Source organism: Rissa tridactyla, chromosome 10 (assembly GCF_028500815.1).
Source record: "Rissa tridactyla isolate bRisTri1 chromosome 10, bRisTri1.patW.cur.20221130, whole genome shotgun sequence".
Classification (NCBI taxonomy): Eukaryota; Metazoa; Chordata; class Aves; order Charadriiformes; family Laridae; genus Rissa; species Rissa tridactyla.
Window position 1 is genome coordinate 2,119,026 of NC_071475.1, and position 24,441 is coordinate 2,143,466.

Below are 24,441 nucleotides of genomic sequence, written 5' to 3' on the forward strand. Positions count from 1 at the left end.
ATATTTGAAATTCCCCTCTGAAGATAATAGCCCAGGAAATGCAGGCAGTGCCTATAAATACAGTATGTTTTTAAAGTACCTGAAGACATATTACATAAATAAAAACTATGCCTTTTAACAGAAGCCATTTTAAGCCCTACTTGGAATTGACGAAACCTCTAAAAATAAACACAGACACACAGGTATACCAACCTTCCAAAACTTTGCAAGGCAGGTGCTAGTCTTCCTTCAAGAGTTAAGAAGATAAAGAAACACACATGAAATTACATGCTTAATTTACATTTGTTATTATGATGAATCATGGAACCCATTATTTTCACATGCAAATGGCAAGACTAGGGAAAAGAGGCAGACGTGTTGCATCCACAAATCACCAACCATGAGAATGCAGCCAAGCAGAACACTTGTCATTCCATGACCCAAGGTGGAATGCCCCTTTCCATGCATTCCCATACGCATTCTCCAGTATAAAGCTCCTTTGTTTGTCGTGGTGTTCTCTTAAAGGAATGTTTTATGTTGAATGAAGAAGGTACTTACAATGAATAGCCCCAGACAGACTGATTATAAAAGTAAATGCCTTATTCTTGAAACCTTTTAACAATGTCATATCTTGTGTTATAAAATGGCATGCACCTGTAACAGCAAACTGAAACTACACAGCGCTTTGAGAAAAGTAAGCTTTTACATCCACTGACAGTAATGTTTCTTTACGCTGCATGAGGATGCTTGATACTATTCTCTACAGCCCTACGCTGTCCTCTGTCGGGCAGAAAGGGCACAAAAAGGCTGAAAGACTCAAAAGGAAACCAAACTCCCCAAAATCCTGCTTGCTTGCTTAGCATCTTTGCTACCTGGACACAGTAAGTATATATTTAATTGATTTCTCTCATACATCAGCCTTTTAATTAACCCTACAAAATGTACCTTGCTTAATATTAATAAGGAACATTGGATTGAGGGTATTTATTAGTGGAAAGGGAAAGAAATGTTTTGAGGTGTTAGCAACAAGGACAAATTTCACTTCAAGAAGCAGCGATTTCTTTGCCTGGCACGTTTCCTTCTTTTATACATGGCAAAGGCAAAACCACTGACTGACTTATCCTGGGGCGCTGAAGTCTAGTTAGGCCAGGAATCACATACTTCAGTGGGGAATCCAAGCTTATTTTAACATATTATCCTCTCCTTTGCATACACATTGCAGAAATTGGCTTGTAAAGCTATGAAGAGACAAACTAACACATTACCAGGGAAATACTATTTAATGCTAAATTTAATACTTTGTCACTTGAGAGTCAAGCATACTTGAATCGTCAACGCTGCAACAGACAAGAACAGAAATGAGATGTAAACCTGATATACAAGCCTAATTAAAGAAATCCCCAAATAAACACTAAATTATTTCAATAAAACTCTCTCATAGTTTAAGATAAATGTACATCAGTTTAACCATCTCGATTCTACTACTTTACCCTTTTTTTTTATTTTTGCAAATAAACAGACCTATTTCAGTTTAGCGTAATAGAGCTGAACTGAAGTTCTACCAGAACTGAAGTTCTACCAGAGATTTTTAAAAACACTTTTAAAGGTATTTAAAAACAAGTTTAACGGTAGTATCTTTGGTCAGTACTTGCCATAAAGGAAAAAAAAAACTGTCATGTGATAGAATCCCTTGAAAGAACTGTAGGAATGTCAAAACAGCATTTCTACATCTCTTCTTTTAAAGATATTTTCCTAGTTTCTAGCTTCCTCAAAAACACGTCCAGCATACTGGTTAAAAATTAAACCCATCTGGGATTATTAAAATTTTCATATAGTTCCAAAAACTAAAGAGGCTGGGGAAGGATCCAGCCACAACCCCTGATTTTGTTTACTGTATTTATCTCACCGCAGTAGCTTTCCCTGGCTGTTACAGGACTGTTACTATGAAGGGTCAATGTGTTACTGATGTGAATTCATGCAATTAACAAACCTTAATTTCAACTGCAGTAAAGCAAACAGCCCCATGTACAGGGATACAGTCACTACAGATCAAAGTCCTAGCATTCAGAACCGATGTTAAAAAGTTTTCTTCTTAAGGATTTCTAGAAACTACCTGTATCCTAAGATAGATAAAAATAATTTGGACTCCCTACTTAAATTCAAGACACACTGATGAAAACCGAAGTTGCAGAGGAAGCTAGCCAGACTTTAATTTGTCTCTTCAGCATCAGCTGGAGTTCTTTTTCTAATCCTGTTTTCAGCTTTTAAGCCGAACAGCACAGCTGTGAATAAGACCAAGCAGAAACAAAGAGATCATCATAATTGTTAGTCTAGCTGGATGCAGACTGAAAATACAGCTATGGAATAAAGTGGTTTTCCAGGTGGATAAACAAATAAGAATACCTGCTTAGCATTTGGTATCCTGCAGATATACATACAGACTGTCAGAGATTAAGCTAACAGCATTACGTTAGTCTACAGTGCTCTATGTGACAGAAACAAGAGTGACTACAAATAGCCAAAAAAAAAAAAAAAAAACCCAGAAAGAAAGCTGAAAAGACTTTACACTACTTGGAGTCCTTGTGGAAGAGTACTGACAATAATGTGGAAAATTATAATAAAGTTAAGAAGACAAAAAAAAAAATCAAATACCTCTATAATCAATAGAATATGGAAAACATGACAAGTTGCTAAGAACACAGCTTAAAAGACACAACACAGATCCCAGACACAGAGGTGTTTCTCTTCAGCCTGCACGCAGAAAGTCCATTTATATAAAGCAGAAGTTACATGTATAGAGGATAGGAAAATTATGCACAATAAACTTTTCTTTTTTCCTCTTACAGGTATCTTCCATTCAGAAAGAATATGTAAGCAGGTTTCTTTGAAATGCCATAAAGGAAACTCAGAATTTTCTAATTCCTTTTATTGATGCTGTTTGAGTGGTCTTTTTGGATGGATGTTCTGTTGGCTTTGTTTTGTTTTCTTCCAGGGGAAGAAGTTGTTTTGGATGTTGTGGTGATGATAGTAGTTTTCTTCATTTTACAGATACAGAACATCTAGCAGCAATGCAAGAAGAAACATGGGGTTTGACTGAAATAACTGAACAATAATGATACATAAAAGTTCATCCAGTAAGAAAAATCAACACTTTTTTCTTTCTACAGGTATTACACCATGAAAAAAAATAATCCTTCTATACTATTACACAGTGCACAGCGAGAGCTATGTCAGTACATAATAAAGTAAAAAAGCTATATATGCTTTCCAGAATGTTTCTAAGTAATTCCAAATGGGGCACCCGAGCACAAGAAGGTCAGTCTTTTTTTATCCTGTTCTATTGCTGCTGACAAAATCAGATAAGAAGTCAATTTACAGCCAGCCATGAAGGCAGTTGCATGAAGCCGTGAGAGACATCACCAGCATTCATCACTTGCAAATGGATTCACACGTAGGATTTGGAGAACATACAGGTTGATTTCTCATCGCAGCTCCTTCAGGAACCTAGTTACTTAGAGGAGATGGTATGAATAACATCACTGGTTAATCTGCTTAGAAGCAGACAGTTAATTAAAATATATTCTTATAATCAGTATGAACAGAGCAAGACAGAAATGCTTGCAACAGTAGGACTTGCAACAAAGCCACTGTTTTCTCTCCTATTTTTCTCAAAATTTGCCCTGAAACACATTTATGTAGCTCTGACCTCGGGAAGCTGCTGCTATGTGCATGAAAGGACAGTTTGTTTCGGATAATCTAAATCAAACGTTACTAAACACAATATTGTACTGGACAACGCAGACTCAGAGGCACATTCACTACAGAACGACAGCACAGGTACGTAAATGAGGACAACAGCTGTCTAAGGCTGTGAAAAGGGAAGTGCCGTGCTCAGAAGCAGTTTAGCCAAAAATTAATTCACTTTCCACACTCCTCACAACTGGAACTAATGTAGTCCTTTCAGAGCCGGGCCAATTTTTTCCTGGAGGCAGACTATGGAGGAGATTTATACACCCCAGGGAACAGAGGCATCTCTGCTCCAGTCACGCTATAATACACCTTCTGGATCACACCCAGACTGAGGGGAGTGCAGCCATTTTGCCGTTCCTCCAACCCACACGTGCGGCTTTTGTATGCAGATGTCTGTACTTTCAAAATCGTAGGGACCGAACACAGGAAAACCGACGTTAAAGAAACCCTATAGTATCTGTTTTCTAGATAGCTACCACTACTGAAAAATAGGGTTCTTTCCCATGACTTTTTATTTACTTGTCACAAGACTCCTAGCTCTAAGGTTTCCTTCTTTCCTCCTTGAGATTAACAGATTTCAGTAAGGCTCTAATTAAGTTAATTTTTTGATTAACTAATATTTTTAATACATTCCAGATATTTTTATATTTCCTCTCATGAAAGAAGTCAGGCTTGCTAAATAATTTTCTTCAGATCTCATACACGCCTCCTTACCCAAACTGTTTTAAAGAGGAAAGAGTGCGGCCTGCTAGGCCGGAGCCCAGCTGTACTGCAGCTCCGACAGTTCGCCCCTCGTGATCACCCTGAGCAGTGCAGCACCCAAATGTTCTGCAGTTTCTAGGTCTGAAGGCACAAATTCCTTATCAATTAAAGTTCCACTAGTCTCTAAGTATGTTAAATATTACGTGCCTAATCTATAACATAGAAACTGCAATTACAAAATTCTTTAATTTCTTAAATGCATTTAAGATTTGCTTAACCTTTATTAATTTTCATCATCAGCTTTGGAAAATGACTTTTTTTCCAATTGTTCACTAAGTCTTTTGTTTAGGCAAGGTCAAAGTTCACTACACAGAAGGAAATTTAGCAGTCCTACCTGACTAACTATACCAAAAATAACATTTTCAAAGTAACCAACCCAAATTAATAGAAAGTATCATGGAAAATTCTGTTCATCAAATTTAAAAAGAAATCATAATGCTTTAGTATAACAAGTTTTATATGCAACAGGTGCAATAGTTTTCTTACTGGTAGTTAAAAAACATCAATTATCTGTACAAAGAAGTGGGTTTTTTGAGGTGAGAGTTCTGAGTTTTTAAGTCGAGTGACGCTGTAGTTGTAAGTTGCCTAAACCTCTTTGGCACGTTACAACGGTGGGTGTGCGCGCACGTACGCGCGGTTCACATTCCCATGCTAACCCTAGGAGAAACGGCGAGTATGTATGCATTCCCCTCGGAGCAGCGCAGTTTAATGCAGCGGTGCATTTCTTGTGATTACCTGCAGTGTCTGGCTGAACCGCTTCAGCGGAGTGGCCCGCACCGGAGGAATGAGACTCGCTAGTGATGTGACTCTGGAAAGCGGCTTGACCCGTTTGTTACTGGGCTCCTGTAGTAGGGGAGGAGGAAAAAGGAAAGGAAAAAAATAAATGGGGGCAGCGTGAGCATAATCAGATAAACACTGCTACCAGTTTTGCTGATTTTCCTAAGAGAGCATTTGTAAAAAGCAAGTTTGTAAACCTTGTACATAATTGGGCTAGTAAAAAAAAATTAGCAGTTTTAAACACTGACAATGACAGATTACTCTCGGCTGGTACATACAGATCCTGCGAACAGCTGAAAAATGTAATCATGCACAAGCTGGCATGGCTGGGAGCAGGGGAAGGGAGAAAGGTAAAGAAAAGCAAAATCATTTTATTATATTAACTTTCACATAAAAATAATTCTATTTGTTTCTTTGCCTCTGGCACTGTCAGCTATTCAGTTAAAAGTATTTTATTCCAGAAAATATAATTTAGACAGAAATCTCTAACTGTAATTGTCCTTTGAGTGCATGCTCCTATGGAAATACTTATATATACAGGCAAACACATTAATAATATGTTTACATATATTAATTTTTGCATTAAAAAGGAAAATTAAACAAATCTACCACAAAGCATTCAATTACATACTTTTCATATATACTTTTAACAGCACTTATAGGAATACGTAACCACTTCAATACAACATGCCAATTGACCTGCAGATTAAAAAAAAAAGGCATTAACAGAAATCGTTACGACAAGGAAAGAGTGATTACAAATACAGAAAAATAGAACAGTTACCCTTGGCTTCCTAACCTCCATCTGACATTTAATGGATCTTGAACAGCACATGCAAAACCCAACTTTTGACAGAAAAAGAGCCGAACCTTCCAAGCGAAGTTAAAAACCCCATCCAACACCATATTTCAAGGACATCCTAAAGCAGTTCATCTTTCTTTTTCAGCCATGCTTATAAAGTTTGTGTAGGCTTGCTATGCCTCCATTTCCTAGACATAGCTTTAAGAAAATAAAGCATGCTGATTGTCCTTTTGTTCAGAAATCCAAATCCTTCTGGAAGTAATGCAGATTTGCCATCCTTCCTGATACCAAAAAATAATAAATTTCATCAGCGATGATCATCATCTGTGTTACTGGCACAAAAAATTCTCTTCCATTAGTACAGCAACAGAGGAAAGGTGAGAAGCAGCTACATATTTAATTTACTTCTCAGCAGGCAGACCTGGAAATCCATAAATGCTGGCTGAGATGAGGGACAAAGTGTTTAACCCTCTAGCAAAAATAATGTATTCAATCACACATGAAACCTGCCATTAAAGAATTTTAGCAGCCTAAATCGAGTTACATCCTTATCTGTCTTCACCGTTGCACTGCTATTCATATTCCTTCCTTTTCAGCAACCAGGTCTTTGACACAGGAGTATTTTTGAAGGAATATTTTTTTTACGTCATTGCAGCACCACTAGCATACTTATCTACAGCATCACCATCCCCACCCCCCAAAAAAGATGAATAATCTTTGAGATTCCACTGTAATTCTTCTCTAACTGGTGGCTCGGCCATTAGCTGTTTCTTTTTTATTATAATTATTCAGAATGCCAGTCCTAGTGCACAAATAATATCCCATGGCAGACCCTGCTTGTTATGAATTGTGCTGCACTGCAGTGAAAGGACATGATGTCCCAGACAGTCGGGCAGTGCTATGCCAGCAGCACAGCTTTTGCTACCAGCTCTACCTTAGCAGCAAGATACCCTAGGCATAAATATCACACCCTGAATGCAAAATCTGGAAATCAAGACTGTATGGACTTTCCAGAAGACAGGGAGAGGGGGATTAGGATTAATAGAAAAGATTTCTCCTGCACGTGTAGGGTCCTGCACCAAGGAAGGAATAACCCCATGCACCAGTACAGGTTAGGGGTTGACCTTCTGGAGAGCAGCTCTGCAGGGAGGGAACTGGAGTTCTGGTGGACAAGTTGCCCGTGAGCCAGCAATGTGCCCTTGTGGCCAAGAAGGCCGATGGTCTCCTGGGGCGCATTCAAAAGAGCATGGGCAGCAGGTCGAAGGAGGTCATCCTCGCCCTCTACTCTGCCCTGGTGAGGCCACATCTGGAGTACTGTGTCCGGTTCTAGGCCCCCCCATTCAAGAAGGACAGGGAACTGCTGGAGAGAGTCCAGCAGAGGGCTACAGAGATGATCAAGGGACTGGGGCATCTCTCTTATGAGGAAAGGCTGAGACACCTGGGTCTGTTTAGCCTGGAGAAGGGAAGACCGAGAGGGGATCTCGTCGATGTTAATAATATCTAAAGGGTGGGTGTCAAGAGGATGGGGCCAGACTCTTTTCAGTGGTGCCCAGGGACAGGACAAGAGGCAACGTACACAAGCTGGAACACAGGAAATTCCGTCTGAACAGAAGGAAAAACTTCTTTGCTGTGAGGGTGGCAGAGCCCTGGCACAGGCTGCCCAGAGAGGTGGGGGAGTCTCCGTCTCTGGAGACATCCCAAACCCGCCTGGATGCGTTCCTGTGCCACCTGCTCTGGGTGACCCTGCTCTGGTAGACCCTGCTCTGGCAAGGGGTTGGACTGGGTGATCTCCAGAGGTCCCTTTCCCTCCACCATTCTGTCATTCTTATAACTTTGCTGGTATGTATATGTTCTCTGGTCGAAAGACAAAACTCATGCAAAAAAGCCACAAATTTGATGTATACAACAGCAGAGCCATATCTTGCTTGAAAGTTAAATGCTCCCCATACTCTTACAGACTTTATAGACACACATTGTGATCTATTCACAATTTTACAGTCTTCCAGTTTTAACTTAGAACAAAACTAAGTCCAGAAGCCCTTGGACAATTTTCTGAGGAGTCTACTGACAGCAAATGAAATCACAAAAGAAGTAAATCTGCATTTCACTGCATCTCTGCAGCATTTCACTTGAGTGCATTGCAAAAAACTTTTAACTTCCTGAGTGGTGTTTAAAACTAAGTAAGGAACACCAAGTCAGTCTATCCTTGTTTGAACACTTCCAAACACTGTGTATGTCACTGCAGCTGAAGTTTATTAATTACTACTCAAGGCCTGCAAGCACTCAGACCAGGACCTAATTTGCTCTGACGAGCGGGGCACATAAACTTCAGGCAGCTGTGAAAATTGATGCCCAGCGTTGAATAACCTTGTAGAAAATCAGCCTGACTGAAAAGAATTGAAATCACCTTCTTTCTCCTGGAGAGTGACAGGAAGCAAAAAAAAGAAATATGATTTCCCTTTCATGACGTCAGGCAGCCCAAGGCTCTCCAAAACTTGTGCTGTCTCCTAGCCAAGGATGCCTACAGTTCCAGGGGGAGCAGAGTAGAGTTTCAGTCACCATCAAAAAACATTAAGCTCTTCTAGAGCTTCTTGTTGTAAGCCACCAGGGGTCAGAACTTCTCCCAGTAGTCAAAGGAAAGTTAGATAATGGGTTGTGAAGGTATGCCTGCAGAGGTCCTGCTCCTTCTGTCTCAACATCCCATTTTGTCTTCCTCATGTAGCGTATCATATTCTGATCTCAGACTGAAAAACCTGATCAGAATTCCAAACAGCTAAAATATGTACTTCAAATTAGGAATTTGATCTCATTAAAAGAGATGAGCATTATTACAGGATTCTCTCCAATGGAATTATTTGAGATAATGAATCAATAATTTCAGAAGTCTAAGACTTTACATCTTTACCAATTAGGACTGAAAGTAAATCTTGTTAATCAGACGTCCTTAATTACAGTGAAAGCTTTCTGAATAGTTCTAATGGGATTTTCACCCCACATTAGAAACAGTCTGTTCGGTTAAGATAACCAGCTGGAAGTGAAAACTCATCAAACCTCAGCGTTCCAGGCATCATATCTCTCTCGGAGAAGTCTAACAATAAGAACAATCAGCCCTGAGTCACGCCCTCCACTGTGGAATAATAAAGTTTGTTCAGGTAGGCTTTGACTGTGCAATGAACATGTAGCATTACCGGAGGAATTGTGAAACTATAAGATAGTAATACTGAAACTTAGACATTTCATCACGGTATTTCTGCTGCACGGGCTACATCCATTCTGCCTCTAGCTCCCCTCTCAACAATACCCTCCCTCCTCAAGCTGTGCTGCCTCTCCACGTCAGCACCACAGAGAAGCTGAACAAACTACTGAGGCCAATGATCTGGACAGGGAAAAAGTCCAGTCAAGTGCATAAAACAGTAAGTTTTAAACAGATGGTTATTTTCCTCACCAAGGGCTCTGTTCTTCACAACCAACAGATCAAATGGAAAGATGAGAGTGTGTGAACTGTTCTGCATTACCCAGAGACACTGACCAGAATTTGCACTTGCACATTAGTCTAATAAGATCACGGAGCTGCATTCCAGATGCTGCTTCCCAAGCCTCTTCTTTTGCTTTTTGTTGTTTTTTTTTGTTGTTGTGATTTGTTGTTTGTTTTTTTTTTTTAAGAATACACTGCTTGTGGTTAGGAATTCCTAGTACATTTGTTCATGATTTTACTAATTTGTCTCTGAAAAATCTCTGTTTTTCCAGTTAACCAGGGGTCCCGCAACCATAAAAATCTAAGCACATGGGAACGCAGAACTGTGTGATTCCTGCGTCTGTCCAGCATGAAGAAGCTCCAGTGAGGACAGATCGTCCAGGCAGAATGAACATCAGACTCCAGGTCTGTACCTCTGAGTGTGCTCAGAAGACTCAAAGCTACCCAAAGTCATCGCTCCTCCTGCTCCCCCTCCCAGTTCAGGGACCTGAGGAGCAGATGGGATTGAGAGACAGGATTTAGTGGCTGGATCGAGTTGCAACAACCATCACCTGTCCAGCCTGGGAACCGGGCCAAGTGAGGACACAAAAAAATTCAAGAGTTACAGTGTTTTGCCTGACCTTCGAAAGTTGTTGTTATTATTAGTATTAAAAAATAATTTCAGAGTTTTGAAATAAAACAAAGTGTTAGACTGCATTTTCTGAGTCAGGAAGACGTGACGAAACAATATGTGAAGTAAGTTAGAAAACAAAAGATCCAGACTACATTTTGGCAGGGTTTCCAAAATGTGGAGCTGGTATATGTGAACAAGTAATGTTAATCTGACAGGGCTTTAAATTTGATATAAGGCTAAATAAAGCTGAGGGAAACATGAGTGCAGGAACTTCAAAGGCTGAACAGTCAAGTGAAGTCAAATTAATACCTGACTAGGCTAGAACAAAGAGCAGATGGCCTTTGGAGGGAGCTGTATATTGAACTCAAGATGACTTTGGTAACAGTTGAATTCAGAGACCAAAAAATTAAAGGTGGAAATACTGTGTATATATGCAGCCTGAAAGAGAACTCTTCAAACTGTGAACAAACTGATAAAACAAGTAAATCTGTGTCCAAAATCTGGATGGTTCTGGAAAGCATACAGTGGACATTTCAGACACCTACTACGTCCCTCTGAGACACTGTATTTTTATCATATACTTTTCTGGGGAATTCACAGGAAGAAAGATTTGAGTACTCACAATGGCATAATCACTGCTTACTACCAATTCTACACAGGAAACTATCAGATAAAAAGTTTCAAAGATGCCATGCCTCACCATTCTAATTTGGCGTGAAGGACACAGTGCTCTAGATTGCTTCTTCATTGTAATTTATTCTGTAGATCCTATCTATACGTACAATTATATTTCTAGGATCTTCTACATATTAATCTCTAACCTAATGGTTTAGACTGCTGATTAAGAAAGGAAAGCTCTAGCTTATAATGTGTAACTCTCCAAAAATTAGTCTTCTGCTGTTGGACAGATGGGAAATGCGTACAGCAAGCAACTTCAGCTGCAGTGCTACCAGGAAGCCATCCTCTTCTGAGTAACTTCTGCCAATTCCCTCTTCAGTAAAATTTAAGTCTTTTTGCCTTGCATAACTGAATGAGATGTTGCTTTATAAAACTGTGATATGGTCATTTCAAAACGACAACATCTGGGCAAAAAGATAATTTTTATATCATTATTTTTGGCTCAAATACATATAGATTACCATTTAAAAGCCTGAATCTCAGCATACAGCGCCCGCTCCTGGGGCAAGCTAAGCATTCAACAGCCACAGAATTAAAGCAGAAGACCCTTTGAAGAATTAGGGACCTACATTAGCTGCAATGTACTGACATCTAAGTTGATGTTATTTTTATTTGTTCATTAGTGAAACTAGCACCTCATAATTGGATATACTGTATTCAACAACACACTACACAGATATGAAAATCTTCTAGGAAGCTATTTAGGGGAAGAAGTTAACACTTCTCATGCTCTTCATCCAGAAAATAAAACAATTTTTTTACTGGCATATGTAAAGAATGGAATTTTCCCAAAATGTAAAGCGGAGTGTCAGAGAGGGTTAAATTCATTTCATCATATCGATTAGTTTTCCATACATTGTCATTCAACAAGGCCACCCACAGCTTAATTATCACACTGTGATGGATAAACTACTCTAGCAAAAGATTGGGTTTCATTTTCTAACAAACAGCAGGAAAGGAAACAAAAAGAACTAGGCCAGGTTCCCTTTATACTGCCCGCAGAACAGCAGAGCCAATGCCCTGGATAACACATACTGAAGAGCTCAGAGTAACAGTCAAGGTGCCGTACAAGAGGTCTGCATTTGCTTCAGCACCTCACTGCAGAAATGTTTCACTCTATGCTGCTGACCGGCTTAGCCACTGATTTCCTCCCACTGAACAGTAAAAGCAAACGTAGGTTCACTGCTGGTATGATTGTTTTTCCACCCGACTCTCCCATCTCTTATCAGCAAGTTCAACAACAGTCTCCGTGTCGGAGAACTGGTGCTGAATTTGACAAACAAGGGAAAATATTTCCCTGAGGGGTCATTACATTTGTGTCTTCAGCCCACGTGCAGCACCACTGTGACCACATTGTGTTGATTTTTCTGATTGTATTTAAAAACAAACTCAACAAAAGGAACTTACAGAGATTTTTTTAAGGCATCCCAGCAAGTAAGTGCTATGTGAAAACTGGTACAGGAAATTAGCTTTTTAGAATATTACAATTCACCCTGTTTACCTTCAAAGGCAAACTAACCTTCTCTCAGTCCACATATAAAACCACTGAAATTGGCAACGCTTGTTAAAAACATCCTAACTTACTGGAGTTCAGCGAGTTCCAAGATAATTATTTACGGCAGTAATTCTGGATTTGGGGTTTGTAACTTTCTTGACATTTTATAAAAAAAATATGGTGGTTATTTTTTTCCCCGCTTCTGACAGACTTTCTCTTTGTGAACCAAGACAAACAGATATCCACAGCATTCATTCTGTGCTGTGGGAGCATTCATTAGTGCAAAATGTTTTAACTTAAATTAGTCTCAAAAGAGTTAACAGTGTAATAAATGGAAGACACTATAAATCGAAACAGTACAGTAACCTTTGTTTCAAATGTAATTCACAAGCAGCGCCAGCAAACTGAAACAGAACCACACTGTTTCAGACTTCATGTAACTTGCTAAATTTCCATACTCCTATACTTTAAAGGTTATTAGTTTTTCGTCAACTTTATAAGGGCAAGTCAACATTTATCATGGCAGGAAGCCCAACAATATTATTTTTATTAGTCTGCTACTAGTTAAATTGGCCTAAGATTAAACAGTTCCAATAAATGTGCACAAAACTTGGAGTTTAATATAAAAAAAAAAAACCAAAACACATTCAAGCTCTGTTCCACAGGATGTTATCAGTATTTAACCTTCTCCAGGCTAAAAAAAACCCACACACACACAAAAAAACCCAACCAAAAATCCCAAACAATAAAGGTTAAAATACAAAAAGCAACTTATGTTACAACAGAGTCTCTTAAAACAGCAAACACTTAACCTAAAAATAAAGCAAGCCGGCATCCCAGGCTTTTTTCGTCTTCAGAGAGAAGTAAATCTAAAACTTGAACATTCTCAATTGTTATTGGTGCTAATAAACTATTATAAACTAAAATATTAACTATATTTTTTTAATACTTGAAACAGCAGAGAATTTGCCTTTGCTTTACGGTATCTTAGAAATATTCCAATTGGGAAATTCTAGAACATTCAGTCTTCTAGAGCTGAGGTCAAGAAAAACCAAGTGGGTGACTCTAAAGCAGCTCTAAGTATAGTTCAGTGTTGCACAAAGGCAACTGTAATCATCCGCACAAATCCATCCTAAAACCTGGGAGAGGCATCCCACTAGTAGAACTGCAAGAAGAATCTATTAAGCGATTTAAGTAAACTGATACATAAAGGGAACTTGATCAGCCAATAAATTCTGTGTATCCATGATACAACTTCCCTTCAAATCCACAAGGTTCTACCCACCAACCGCACTCTCTGATGGGAACAGGAGGAGGTTTGTTATTCCTCCTCTGCCAGCCTCCGCAAAACCAGCACACAAATTAAGTAAAACCCAGAGATATTTTGTTTTAATCACAGTGTTAGAAAGAAGAGGACCTGAAATGATAGTCAGGGTACAATGAACAGCCATATAGAGAAGGCAAGTATTCTCAGTTGAAGAAAATCCGCGGAGGTCTGCAACATGCTATCGCATCATGTGTTGATCAAAGATTGGCTCCTTGCTGCAAATGGGCTGCCCTCATTAATCCCCGCTCTTCAAACCTCAGATTTCATTTGCCATATGCAAGACAGAACCTCTGAAGTGTCAGCAGCGTAAGCACAAGTTGCACCCAGCTATCTTGACTGATCATTTGTCTGCAATATCCAGAAATCAGTATGTCTACCAGCAGCTAGGAAATGAAGGCCAATTAACAGAAAAACCTCACACTGAGGTGAATTAACACAAGTAACAGAAACTCTGAAAAACCCAGACAACTGATGTAGCGTTGATTAAATTCTGCATTTCCTCTCATTAGAAGCTGCTTGTACAGACTACCTAAGACCAACCTTTTCCATTCTGGAACAAACTGGATGTGAAGCTGGACTGCCAATTAACAAGCAGACATCATACGGTGAGTTGCTGAATGGAAAAATAAAGGCAAGCTGTTTGTTTCAAACTGCCATTAAGCAGAAGAGATCAGCAATTCCAAGTGTGGGGGTTTGACGTGTTTCCACGTTTAGCTCACTGCAGTTACACTGCACATGAACTTACCTGAAATATATCAGAACTGCAGCTTGCTAATATTTCATTAAAAATGAAATACATACATTTATGAAGATCAAAGAAAATTCATGACTTGCAGTTTATCTCAATCTTTTGGCTCCTCTCCCTCTGGCTCCGTGCCTGGATCTCATGTTAATGACACGCCACGGCCCAGAGGGCTGTGGGTTACCCTTCAGGTTAGCTTTCCTGCTCTACTCACGCCAAATTAAACACGGTCCTGCACATCAAAATAGTCAGGATATCAGGATACAACAAAAGACAGATTGCAAACAGCTCCGATTCTTAGGTCTAAGATTTCTGCAGCGCACGAGATGTAAGCAGACATACAACATACTGGAGACACAAAGGAATTCTATGCCACCGTTGCAGCTTTTAGAGCCTAAACCCAAGCCCTGTATTAGATCCTGTACAGCAGAACACGACATCTTTACTCTGAGGAATTCGTGTCTTCTCATGACTTCAGACCTTTAAACCTCATTCTGTGGTTGTGCGAGCTCTTTCTTATCTGCTGCCCATCCACTGGCTCTGCTTCACTTTGTTTCTTTTAGAGGGTGTGATAAGGGAGCTGCTTTAACCAGTGAAACATAGCAAACGCTGGGTGTATAGATACACGTCCTTGGGAAAGACGTGGGGCTTTTTATAAAAAGCAAAGCAAATTTCAAGTTTTACTGTCTCTGGTTTTGTATTATGAAAAAAACGGAAAGAGCCTAACACCTCTGTAGTGTTTACACCTAGAATTGTACTGCATTACTTTATGCGGGGTGTGCAATGATGTATGTAAAGGCCTTGTAGTACCTCCATATTAACTCATTCCTCAGACGTTGGAGTGTTTTGTTACCCTGAAACTGCATTTAGAAAGAATTATGATAATTGTACTTTCACTAAGAGGTACACTAGCCTTTTCTCAGAATCCAGATTTTTACTGTTCACGTGATTTCAGACATTTTATTTGTCGTTGTTTTGTGACTGTGCTACTTCTAAGGAGTTTACGCCAAGGAAGCCAGGGTGGCTTAAGGAAAGAACTGTAAGTGGAAAACCTCCAGTCTCTTTTGTGCCACTGACTTGTTCCTCAGTACCATTCCTGGTTTTCCGCTGCTGCTCTGCACGCTCCAAGTGAAGTCCAAGAATAAGGAAGATCTAGTCTATTGACCTTAATCTTCAGCTTGTTACCCAGACACCCAGCTGGAAATTTGGGAAAGTTTTAACAGTTCGGCATATGCTCAAATTTTTGGCTGAATTTCATCCCATGCAAGTACTATTGTACTTGAACTTCCAGACTATATTTTGTATTTTTTCAAAACAAACACTAAAAGATTATTGTTTAATAAGGTCAGAGGAAATATTTTATAATCATAAGTTCTGATTTAAAACCAAAACACAGCATCCGTATCGCAGAAAATCTGTTCTGTTCCACATGTATCAACATTTATGCACAAGTTAGGTTATTAAATAAATCAACTAACTTCACATATTAATAATTAAAATGAAACCCAGGTTTTCAAAGCCACAAAATCATAACCCCCACAGAAGTTCGCATTCTGGTGTAGTAACACAAAATTGTGGTAGAAGGCGCCCAATAGCTTTATTTAGACTCGTAAATACTAAAGGGTGGAAGAACAGCTTACCATTACAGCTTGAGAAGAATCATGGATTTCCACCACGACTCCCCCACCCCCCACTGTCACTTTGACAGACTTCAAAGTAACAGACTGCATACATCTATCCTTATAACGCCTTTCCCAAAGAGTGGTTTTTATTTCTGCTTCCTTAACCAAATTTTTGGAGTGGCAGGTGGTCTTTACGTACCCTCCTAAACCACACAGGAGAGCGTTTAAAAGTCTTTTTCAGAATGCTGGAAGTCCATCATACTCTCAGAAAACAGCCTGAAAGCATAGGGTACATTTTCTTATTTGTATAAAACATAATCTGAAAGATTATAAATCCAAAACAACTGTTTGCACATTGTAATTTTGATTGATCACATCTGTTATTAGATACTTCCTCATGCTCTATGCTTTCATTGAGACTTTCTCTTTGAAATTTGACTATAATTAAGCTGCCCTTCCTAACTGTGAGAGAGGAACACTCCAACTCTTCACATTTGACAATTCTATTCATTCACAAAACCCCCTTCATGCAGTAAAGGCTAAAACCATATTTCTTTAATGTTATAGTTAGTAAAATAAGTACCTTTAAGAGAATGATTTGGCACTTAACAATTTGTGTTTAACATAGATGCATATGTACACACACACTCAGGGTGTTAATTTTCAAAAACACACAGTTGAAAAAAATTCTACCTTTGTTAACTACAATAATTAAATCCCTTTATGTAAAAGTACACTGAAAAGCAAGAGTACAGCATCTTCTTATTAATTCTTAGCTTAAGCATCATGATTAAATAGTACTTGGCTTATGTTACTTTTACTTGAGATCTATTCAACTGCTGGAGGTAATTAATCTTTGATGTAGTTGTATTCAATGCACCCAATTTAGTAAGTTGTCTTCAAGTTACTCAGCAAACAAGACTAATGAAGAAGCTATATATTTAAGTGATAAAAACTTCCAGAGAGAAATTGTATCTTTCCTCCAGTGCAGCCAGACAGAATCCTTAAGGTCACTATTTTCTTTCCAAATAAGCGCACAAAGCAACACTAACCTAAAGTATCAAACATTTAAGTCTTTCATGAACATTGATCCTGAAAAGTTTCACCGTTTATGAGAATTTTGCAAATGAATATGTTGAATTTGGGTGAACGAGTAAGAATTGTAATGTCACTTAACAGGATTTAATACTTTTTAAGAAACAGAGTAGTCAACCTGCTGCTAAGGCAGAGTTTCCAGTTAACTGTGTTATCATATTAATTTCTTGGTTTATTACTGATGAGGAAAAGACAGATAATGATTTAAGACACCATTTTCTAGATTCCCTTCACTCAACGAAGCATATAACCAGTTCCTGCACAAGTTTAACAACGTGTAAGTAATGGTTAGCACTGGAATAGAACACACAGAAGTGACTTTAAACTACATGTCTAAAACAGGTATTTCTCAATTAGCTACTAAAAAGATTAATTTTAATTCCTTAAAATGACAGATAACAAAAATCTAGATTCTTTGTTCCTTGCCTTATTCCAAAGGGAAGTTCAACATCTAGCGATAGCAGAAAAGGATGCCTAACCAAATCAGGTATCTATACACAGCAGGGTATTTTCAAAGCACATTATTCTTCCCCAAGGCAACACAGATCACGCTATAAAGAAAAATAAAGTTGCAACCGTATCAGCAGTAGATTAAGTACCTCCGTCTCTTTAGCCGGGCTGGTCACTGTCTGCACTTCCAGGGCACAATTTGCCCTCTTGACGGAAAGGTAAAAAGGGTAATCCTTGGCCACCATGGTGGCTGCAGGAGGAGCGGTTTCGGGGGTCACAGCTGATCCTGTCCGCCTACAAACCGCGAAGACAAAGCGGAGCCTCCTCTCCCCGGCACTCGGCAGCTCGGTAACCGAGATGTCCAGCCTTAGGCTGCGGAGGCCCCGGCCCGCAAGAGCTCCTGCGAGCGAATGAGCGCGGGCAGGCACCGGCGCCGAGCCTCAGGCCGGCGGCCCGCAGCGCTACGCCGCGCCCCCGCCGGGCCCGCCCCGGCCCGCCCCCGCCGGCGGGAAGGCGGCCCCACCCCGGCGTCCTTCCCCCGGCCGGGGGCCAGCGTACGCTGCAAACGGAACATTGAGCCCGGAGTTCTCCTGTTCGCTTCTCACAGGGTAACTGCAATTCAGCTGTTGTCGGGCTTTCCAGACAGCGGAGTATCGGACGGGAGCGCAGGGCTTGTGGCGACTAACAGCACTCCCACACGGCACAGCAGCTACATCCCGAACAGACTGCAGGCCTGCAGACGGCAGTGCCATCTACATTCTGGGTGCAACACTCCTGCCCATCAGAGAAGGAATGCTGCATCATGTTATGCTGCCACAGCATAGGGCATTGCTTGTTTTTTTTCTCCCCCCACCCTTTTTTTTTTTTTTAATTTTGTTCACCCATATTGTTGCTTTTTCCTGTCTGGCAAACAGCAGTTTATTTTTGTGTTTTCAAAGTTCCACTGTTGTTGCTATTGTTTAGTCAGAGAGCTCCCCTGCCCGCACCCCTCATTGTAACAAGCTGAGACAGTGGAAAAACTCCTTTACCTAACACATCTCATAGCGCACTGCAGTGTCTGTGCTGCCAGGGACATTCTGTTTGATGTCTACCTTAGGACAAAGGTAGGGAAAATTTCCTGAAAAGAGAGAGGAAATATTAGGGGCCCTGTCTGCAACACGGGATCGATCTGACAAAAAGAGTATATGGGAGACAAGGAAACGGAAACTGAGTATGAAGCCGGAGGTGGGGAGGAGGGAAGGATATTTTCAGCCAAAGGGAAGCTGCACAACCAAGAATAACTTTACCAAGGTTGAAAGAATTAACTGGTTTTAAAGGCAGACTGTATGATGGATGTTGCTTTACAAGCTTTTGTTTTCCTACAGGTTGTCAATCAGATAATGATGTCTTTAGAATAATCCCAGTCAAATGGCAGACACAGTCCTCATTTGGACACTTTCCTTGACTTCATCAGTATCCCAAACATATAACATCTCTCATGCTTAGTCACCTAGGCCTTTTCAGAACCCGCCACAGTAGAGCCAGAGATGCTATCCTGCTGCCTGTTACGCAGACCTCTCTATTTTGTAGTAGTGTGTTCATAGAACAAAAAACCTGCTAGTTTCCCAACCCCACAATTCCTGGAAAATCGCTAGAACAAAGTTATCAGTACTTCTAGATGTTCAATTATTCTAGAAGAAAACGTGACATTTGAACATTTTGACTGTTATGTGCAGTACCGCTCTCCGCATCTCCATCACAGTAGGATGGGACAAGGCTCACTGAAAGCAAAAGTGTTGACAAGAGGCATGGAACAGCTTTCACGGAGAGAGCAGTTAAGCAGACAGGACATTTCAGGGAAGAAAAGAGGGAAATCAGAGCAGGCGTGATAAAGACCTACAAACCGTGAGTGACAGAGAAAGCAAATAGGGAATGACTTGTCACTGCACTGAACTAGAGGGGAAAAACCAGTGCATCAGGTTAAACCAGATGGTGGCAAATTCAAAGCAAAGAGAAAGGAGCTAATTCTTCATATTATGTACAAGTTTTGTATTACATACAGTGGAAGTATTTGTCACAAGATGCTGCTAAGAAGGCTTTGCAGACACAAGTTTTGGCTACTGGGACAGCATTTTGGGGAAACATCACGACAGGCTATTTCTGGTTTGTACTCTTCCCCAGGCATCTACCACTGGCCACCACTGGGGATTCGGTATTTGGTTAGATCAAGCTTCCCTGCATCCCCGTTCCTTTTCATATTTAAAAGAAAATATGAAAAGAATGTAGCATTTGATTTGATTTAATTGTGTTTTGTATGTATTCCTTTATCGGCATTATTGTTGTTGTTTTCCCCTTTCCTTCGCTGTTCTGTTAAACTGCCTTTACCTCAATCCACGAGTTTTGCCTTTTTCTTCCCATTCTCCCCCCATCCCGCTGGCATTGAGGGGTGAGCCAACAGCCACATGGTTCTTTGCTGCCAGCTGGGGCTAAACCACAACCCTGTGTTACCTGAGGATTTCTGCAGCTATAAACAATTATTTCACTCACATGAACGTGCACTCATTTTTGCAAGGTTTCCCTGTGACATTCAGAGGCGATACCTTTGAGCACAACCTGATAACGTTGGACAGTTTCTTCCCACGTTTCAAGCACGCCAGAACACCAATACACACAGGTTGTATAAAATGGTCAAGAACCTCCTGAGAACTCTGCAGCTGCCGTGTAACCATTTAAGCCCAAGAAGCCTTGATTTCAAATACCATCTGTGTATCATATGTTTGTTTATGAATGTGTACGCTAACACCATTATAAAAATCAGCTTCACTTTAAATCAGTTACACAAAATGCCTCCAGGGCTTCTCCTCAAAGCACTCTAATCCTGTAACATGCTTCACAGCATAAAGAGCACTTCACACAGGACAGGAGCGTACCAGTTTGGAGATTGAAATAATGAACTTTGGTTTATACACGTAAAAAAATATGCCAAGAGAGGGATTTTGTCATTTCTCCATTAATCAGGCCAGTGCACTTCAGCTTGACCAAGCTTGAAGAAATTCTTGAGAAACAAGAGGAAAAATTGTCTTAAGAGGAATACAATTCTTAAAAATAGACAGGACGTTCATATCAATATGCTTCAGAGCATCTTGCACCTACAAGATAGACTTCAATGAAAATGTGAAACAGGATTCATTAGACTCTTTGGATGTTTGCTTACTTCACCAGAAGAGTGCAAATACGTTTTTTTTGGAACTGAAATTTAGACCCAAAGTTCATTGATGAATAGGGACCTAACTTTATAAGTATCAAATTATTTGATGCAATAACACAATGGAACAATTTCAAACAATTCTTTCTTCCAGAGAATGGAATTCGTCTATAGCGTGCTGTGTGCATTCATCATCAACACTGGGTCAGTTTAGTCACGGTCCCTTCTGTATCGCGTATCAAATAAAACATTTGGAGTCCATTCTGAAAGAACTTACAAACTTAGTCAGTACTGATGTACACTTATATTTCATTTCCACGTTAATTTAGACTGGAAAGCGACTGCCCATCAACAGTCAGTGTATTTTGTGTGAGTGTGCGCACACATGCCCCAGCAGAGCCGAGTGTCAGTTCATGGACTTGTGGCTGAAAGAGCCCCCAGTGAACTCCAGTTACATCGTCGGGCAAATAAAGGTTTCAGCGATACCACGAGGGAATCTTGAAAGACTAGATCCAGCGAGGCCACTCATTCAAAAAATCAGACTACAAATCTGCACTAACACTATAACAATCAGATCTGAATTGCAAGCTACTTTCAAAGAAGAAATTAATATTTAAGAAAAAAAAAAAATGCTTGTGACTAGATTGCACAGCAGACCAGTGCATCAGTTTTGCCGTTTCTGAAACAGGTTTTTTGAGGGTTTGGTTGGTTTTGGGTTGTTTTGGGGTTTTTTTATTTACTTAGGCCAAAGGCACAATTTAGTCTGACAGTTTCTTATGTGTCAGGGAGAAGCAAGTAAACTATTTGGTAAGTCTGGAAAGCCCTGCTTGAGAAAGGCGCCTACCACCATTCACCTGGTTTGGGACTGAAGTTCACTGACAGTTTTTCTGTGATTGTCTTGTTCACCCCAATGCCTTTAGTTAGCTTCCTCACCCATTCAAAACCAATACTGAAATAATTACTGCAACAGCATCTGCCTGCACGGCAAAGTCCTTTGAAATAGCTAGGGTTTGAACCTTAAAAATATCTTCATATGTGGCTAGAATTCCTTTTGCTCTTCTGCTAATCTTTGAGATTCGTACAGCTTTGATCAGAGTAATTATAAAATTAAAATGCAGTTGATTATAGATTTCTCAAAGGATCCAAAATATGATGGCAGAAGAATAAAAAACAACAACAAAACCCTGCTACATAGCCATTATGCTAAGCAGTAGCAAAAGGAACTGAAACATTTAATCTAAACATTTAAATAAGGAAAAGCCCAATGGAGTGAAGGATCTTCAACCATCAAAGTCATGGGCTTTAAGGAGTTCAGCGGAACAGAAAATCATCAATTAAAGCTGAACCCTGCCTTAGGAAGAAACCCACAAATAGATTGTTTAAAGACTTGAGTTGGTGTTTTTCTTGTTTTGTGTTAAGGTTTAACATGATCTTTGCCAACACATTTTAACTGCCTTTGGGCAGAAATGCAGAATCTGTGATTAAAAAGAAATATTTTGGGATGTCTACACCCAGATCTCAATTACCTTCTTCCTCCTGATATGCTAATGTGACTGCTTTCCCTATTAACAGTAAAAATCTGTTTTGCCAAGCTGTTAAAAAAACTAGAATCAGATAAATACAATTAATTTTTCGTAAAACATTGGTATGCCAAGAAGTAAAAGACTCTGAATGTCTGTCTGCCTGCCTCTGCTTTTCTTCCCTCACCCAGTGTAAAACAGCTTGGTTTAATCTGTGTCTGACTGTGATGTCTAAGAGGCACCTAGCCTCAGTTGCAACAATTTTGTCTAATTATTTATTAATTACAACTCACAAAGCTAAAAGAAAAACACTCTCTGTATTTCTCCTATGATTCGTATTTATGGGAGCTTTTACTTTTGATCTGTCCATTCTGATGACTTAGAAATATAAACTTACGTGCACAGATACTTTATTGGTGAAATATATGCCTATGCCACACGTTTCCAGTAACAAGACAAGAATTTAAGAAAAGGTGTAATGCTTGAAAAAACCCCAAACAAACCCATAAAATCAACTATGCTATCATTATCGTCTTCAGATATGCTATATATAAACAAGGCCAAGTGCAAGGTCCCGAACGTGGGTCGGGGCAATCCCAAGCACAAACACAGGTTGGGCAGAGAACGGATTGAGAGCAGCCCTGAGGAGGACTCGGGGGCGTTGGCTGATGAGCAGCTCAACATGAGCTGGCAACGTGCACTCGCAGCCCAGAAAGCCAACCGCACCCTGGGCTGCATCAAAAGAAGTGTGGCCAGCAGGGCGAGGGAGGTGATTCTGCCCCTCTACTCTACTCTGGTGAGACCCCACCTGGAGTTGTGCGCATCCAGCTCTGGGGCCCCCAACATAAGAAGGATGTGGACCTGTTGGAGCGAGGCCATGAAGATGCTGAGGGGGCTGGAGCCCCTCTGCTGTGAGGACAGGCTGAGAGAGTTGGGGTTGTTCAGCCTGGAGAAGAGAAGGCTCCGGGGAGACCTTACAGCCCCTTCCAGTCCCTGAAGGGGGCCTATAGGACAGATAGAGAGGGACTCTTTATGAGGGAGCGTAGCGATAGGACAAGGGGTAACGGCTTTAAACTGAAAGAGGGTGGATTTAGATTAGATATCAGGAAGAAATTCTTTACTGTGAGGGTGGTGAGACACTGGCCCAGGTTGCCCAGAGCAGCTGTAGATGCCCCATCCCTGGAGGTGTCCAAGGCCAGGCTGGATGGGGCTTTGAGCAGCCTGGTCTAGTGGGAGGTGTCCCTGCCCAGGGCAGAGGGGTTGGAGCTGGATGATCTTTAAGGTCCCTTCCAACCCAAACCATTCTATGATTGTATATTGCCAGCTGATTTTAAGAAAATCACATTAAGAACAATGAACGGTGTATTGCTTTGTTTTCAAAACAGATCAACAGCTGTAAGAATATCAAGTTATCCAGTAGTCAGTCTCTGAGTCATCCTGAGTAGAGTAGCCTTGCTGTCTAGCTAACTTACTCCAGGTTTACGGAGGGACTAAAAGATTTAATTTAATACAAAGTGTGTTGCAGAGGATCAGAATCTCCTGTACAATTTTGGCTAAGTGCACAAAGAGTACTTGGCATACGATGCTTCTGAAAATTTGCCCCACCATAAAAACCTGAAATTAAGTAAAATATTGCATTCATATTTCAAGGAAAAAAAAAAATCACCATAGTTTGCACTTTATGGAGTACTCCTTCATATATGCACCCATCTACGTATGTGGTTTCACAAAAAAATCCCCAGAAGCCACTGCCTAGGTGAGGTGCAATTTCTCTAAGAATATTCAAAGAAAAACTATTATTCCTACTACTCTGAAATGACCGGTGAAAGTTAGCCAAGCTAATGCTGCACATACACACACAATTCTGCACTTAGTGAGTATCTCTGAAGCCTCTCTCAACATACCCCACGATCTCTTCAGGGTAATCATTAGGAAGCTTTCCTTTCAGAAAAACAAAACCAAAACAAACACACACCAAAACCAAAACCCCATGCAAACAACCCAAAGAGAACTTTTTAAGCAGTCACTTCAACCAAACATTATAAATTTGAATCTGCTCAGGAGCTGGAATGCAGAAACACTGACAATGAGGGGTGAGTAGCTAGAAAGCATATAAACTGCTAGAAAAAGGGTATTTATCAGGCAGGTACACAGCTGTTCAAGAAACTGC

The 24,441-nt window shown here is 40.3% G+C and overlaps 1 protein-coding gene across 7 annotated transcripts in view; it reads right to left on the reverse strand.

The window, feature by feature from the left end:
• ARHGEF3 (Rho guanine nucleotide exchange factor 3) overlaps positions 1-24,441 on the reverse strand; it is a 138,590-nt gene that overhangs the window by 15,848 nt on the left and 98,301 nt on the right. For 6 of the 7 annotated variants that reach the window (XR_008468689.1, XM_054216163.1, XM_054216164.1 and 3 more), the window contains one exon: positions 5,227-5,334. Coding sequence is in view for 6 of the 7 variants with exons in the window: in XM_054216163.1 (XP_054072138.1) it covers positions 5,227-5,334 (108 nt within the window). In the remaining variant the exon portion in view is untranslated. Of the gene's footprint in view, positions 1-5,226; positions 5,335-17,716; positions 17,993-24,441 lie in introns of those variants that run through there. The other variant, XM_054216165.1, reaches the window with a different exon arrangement.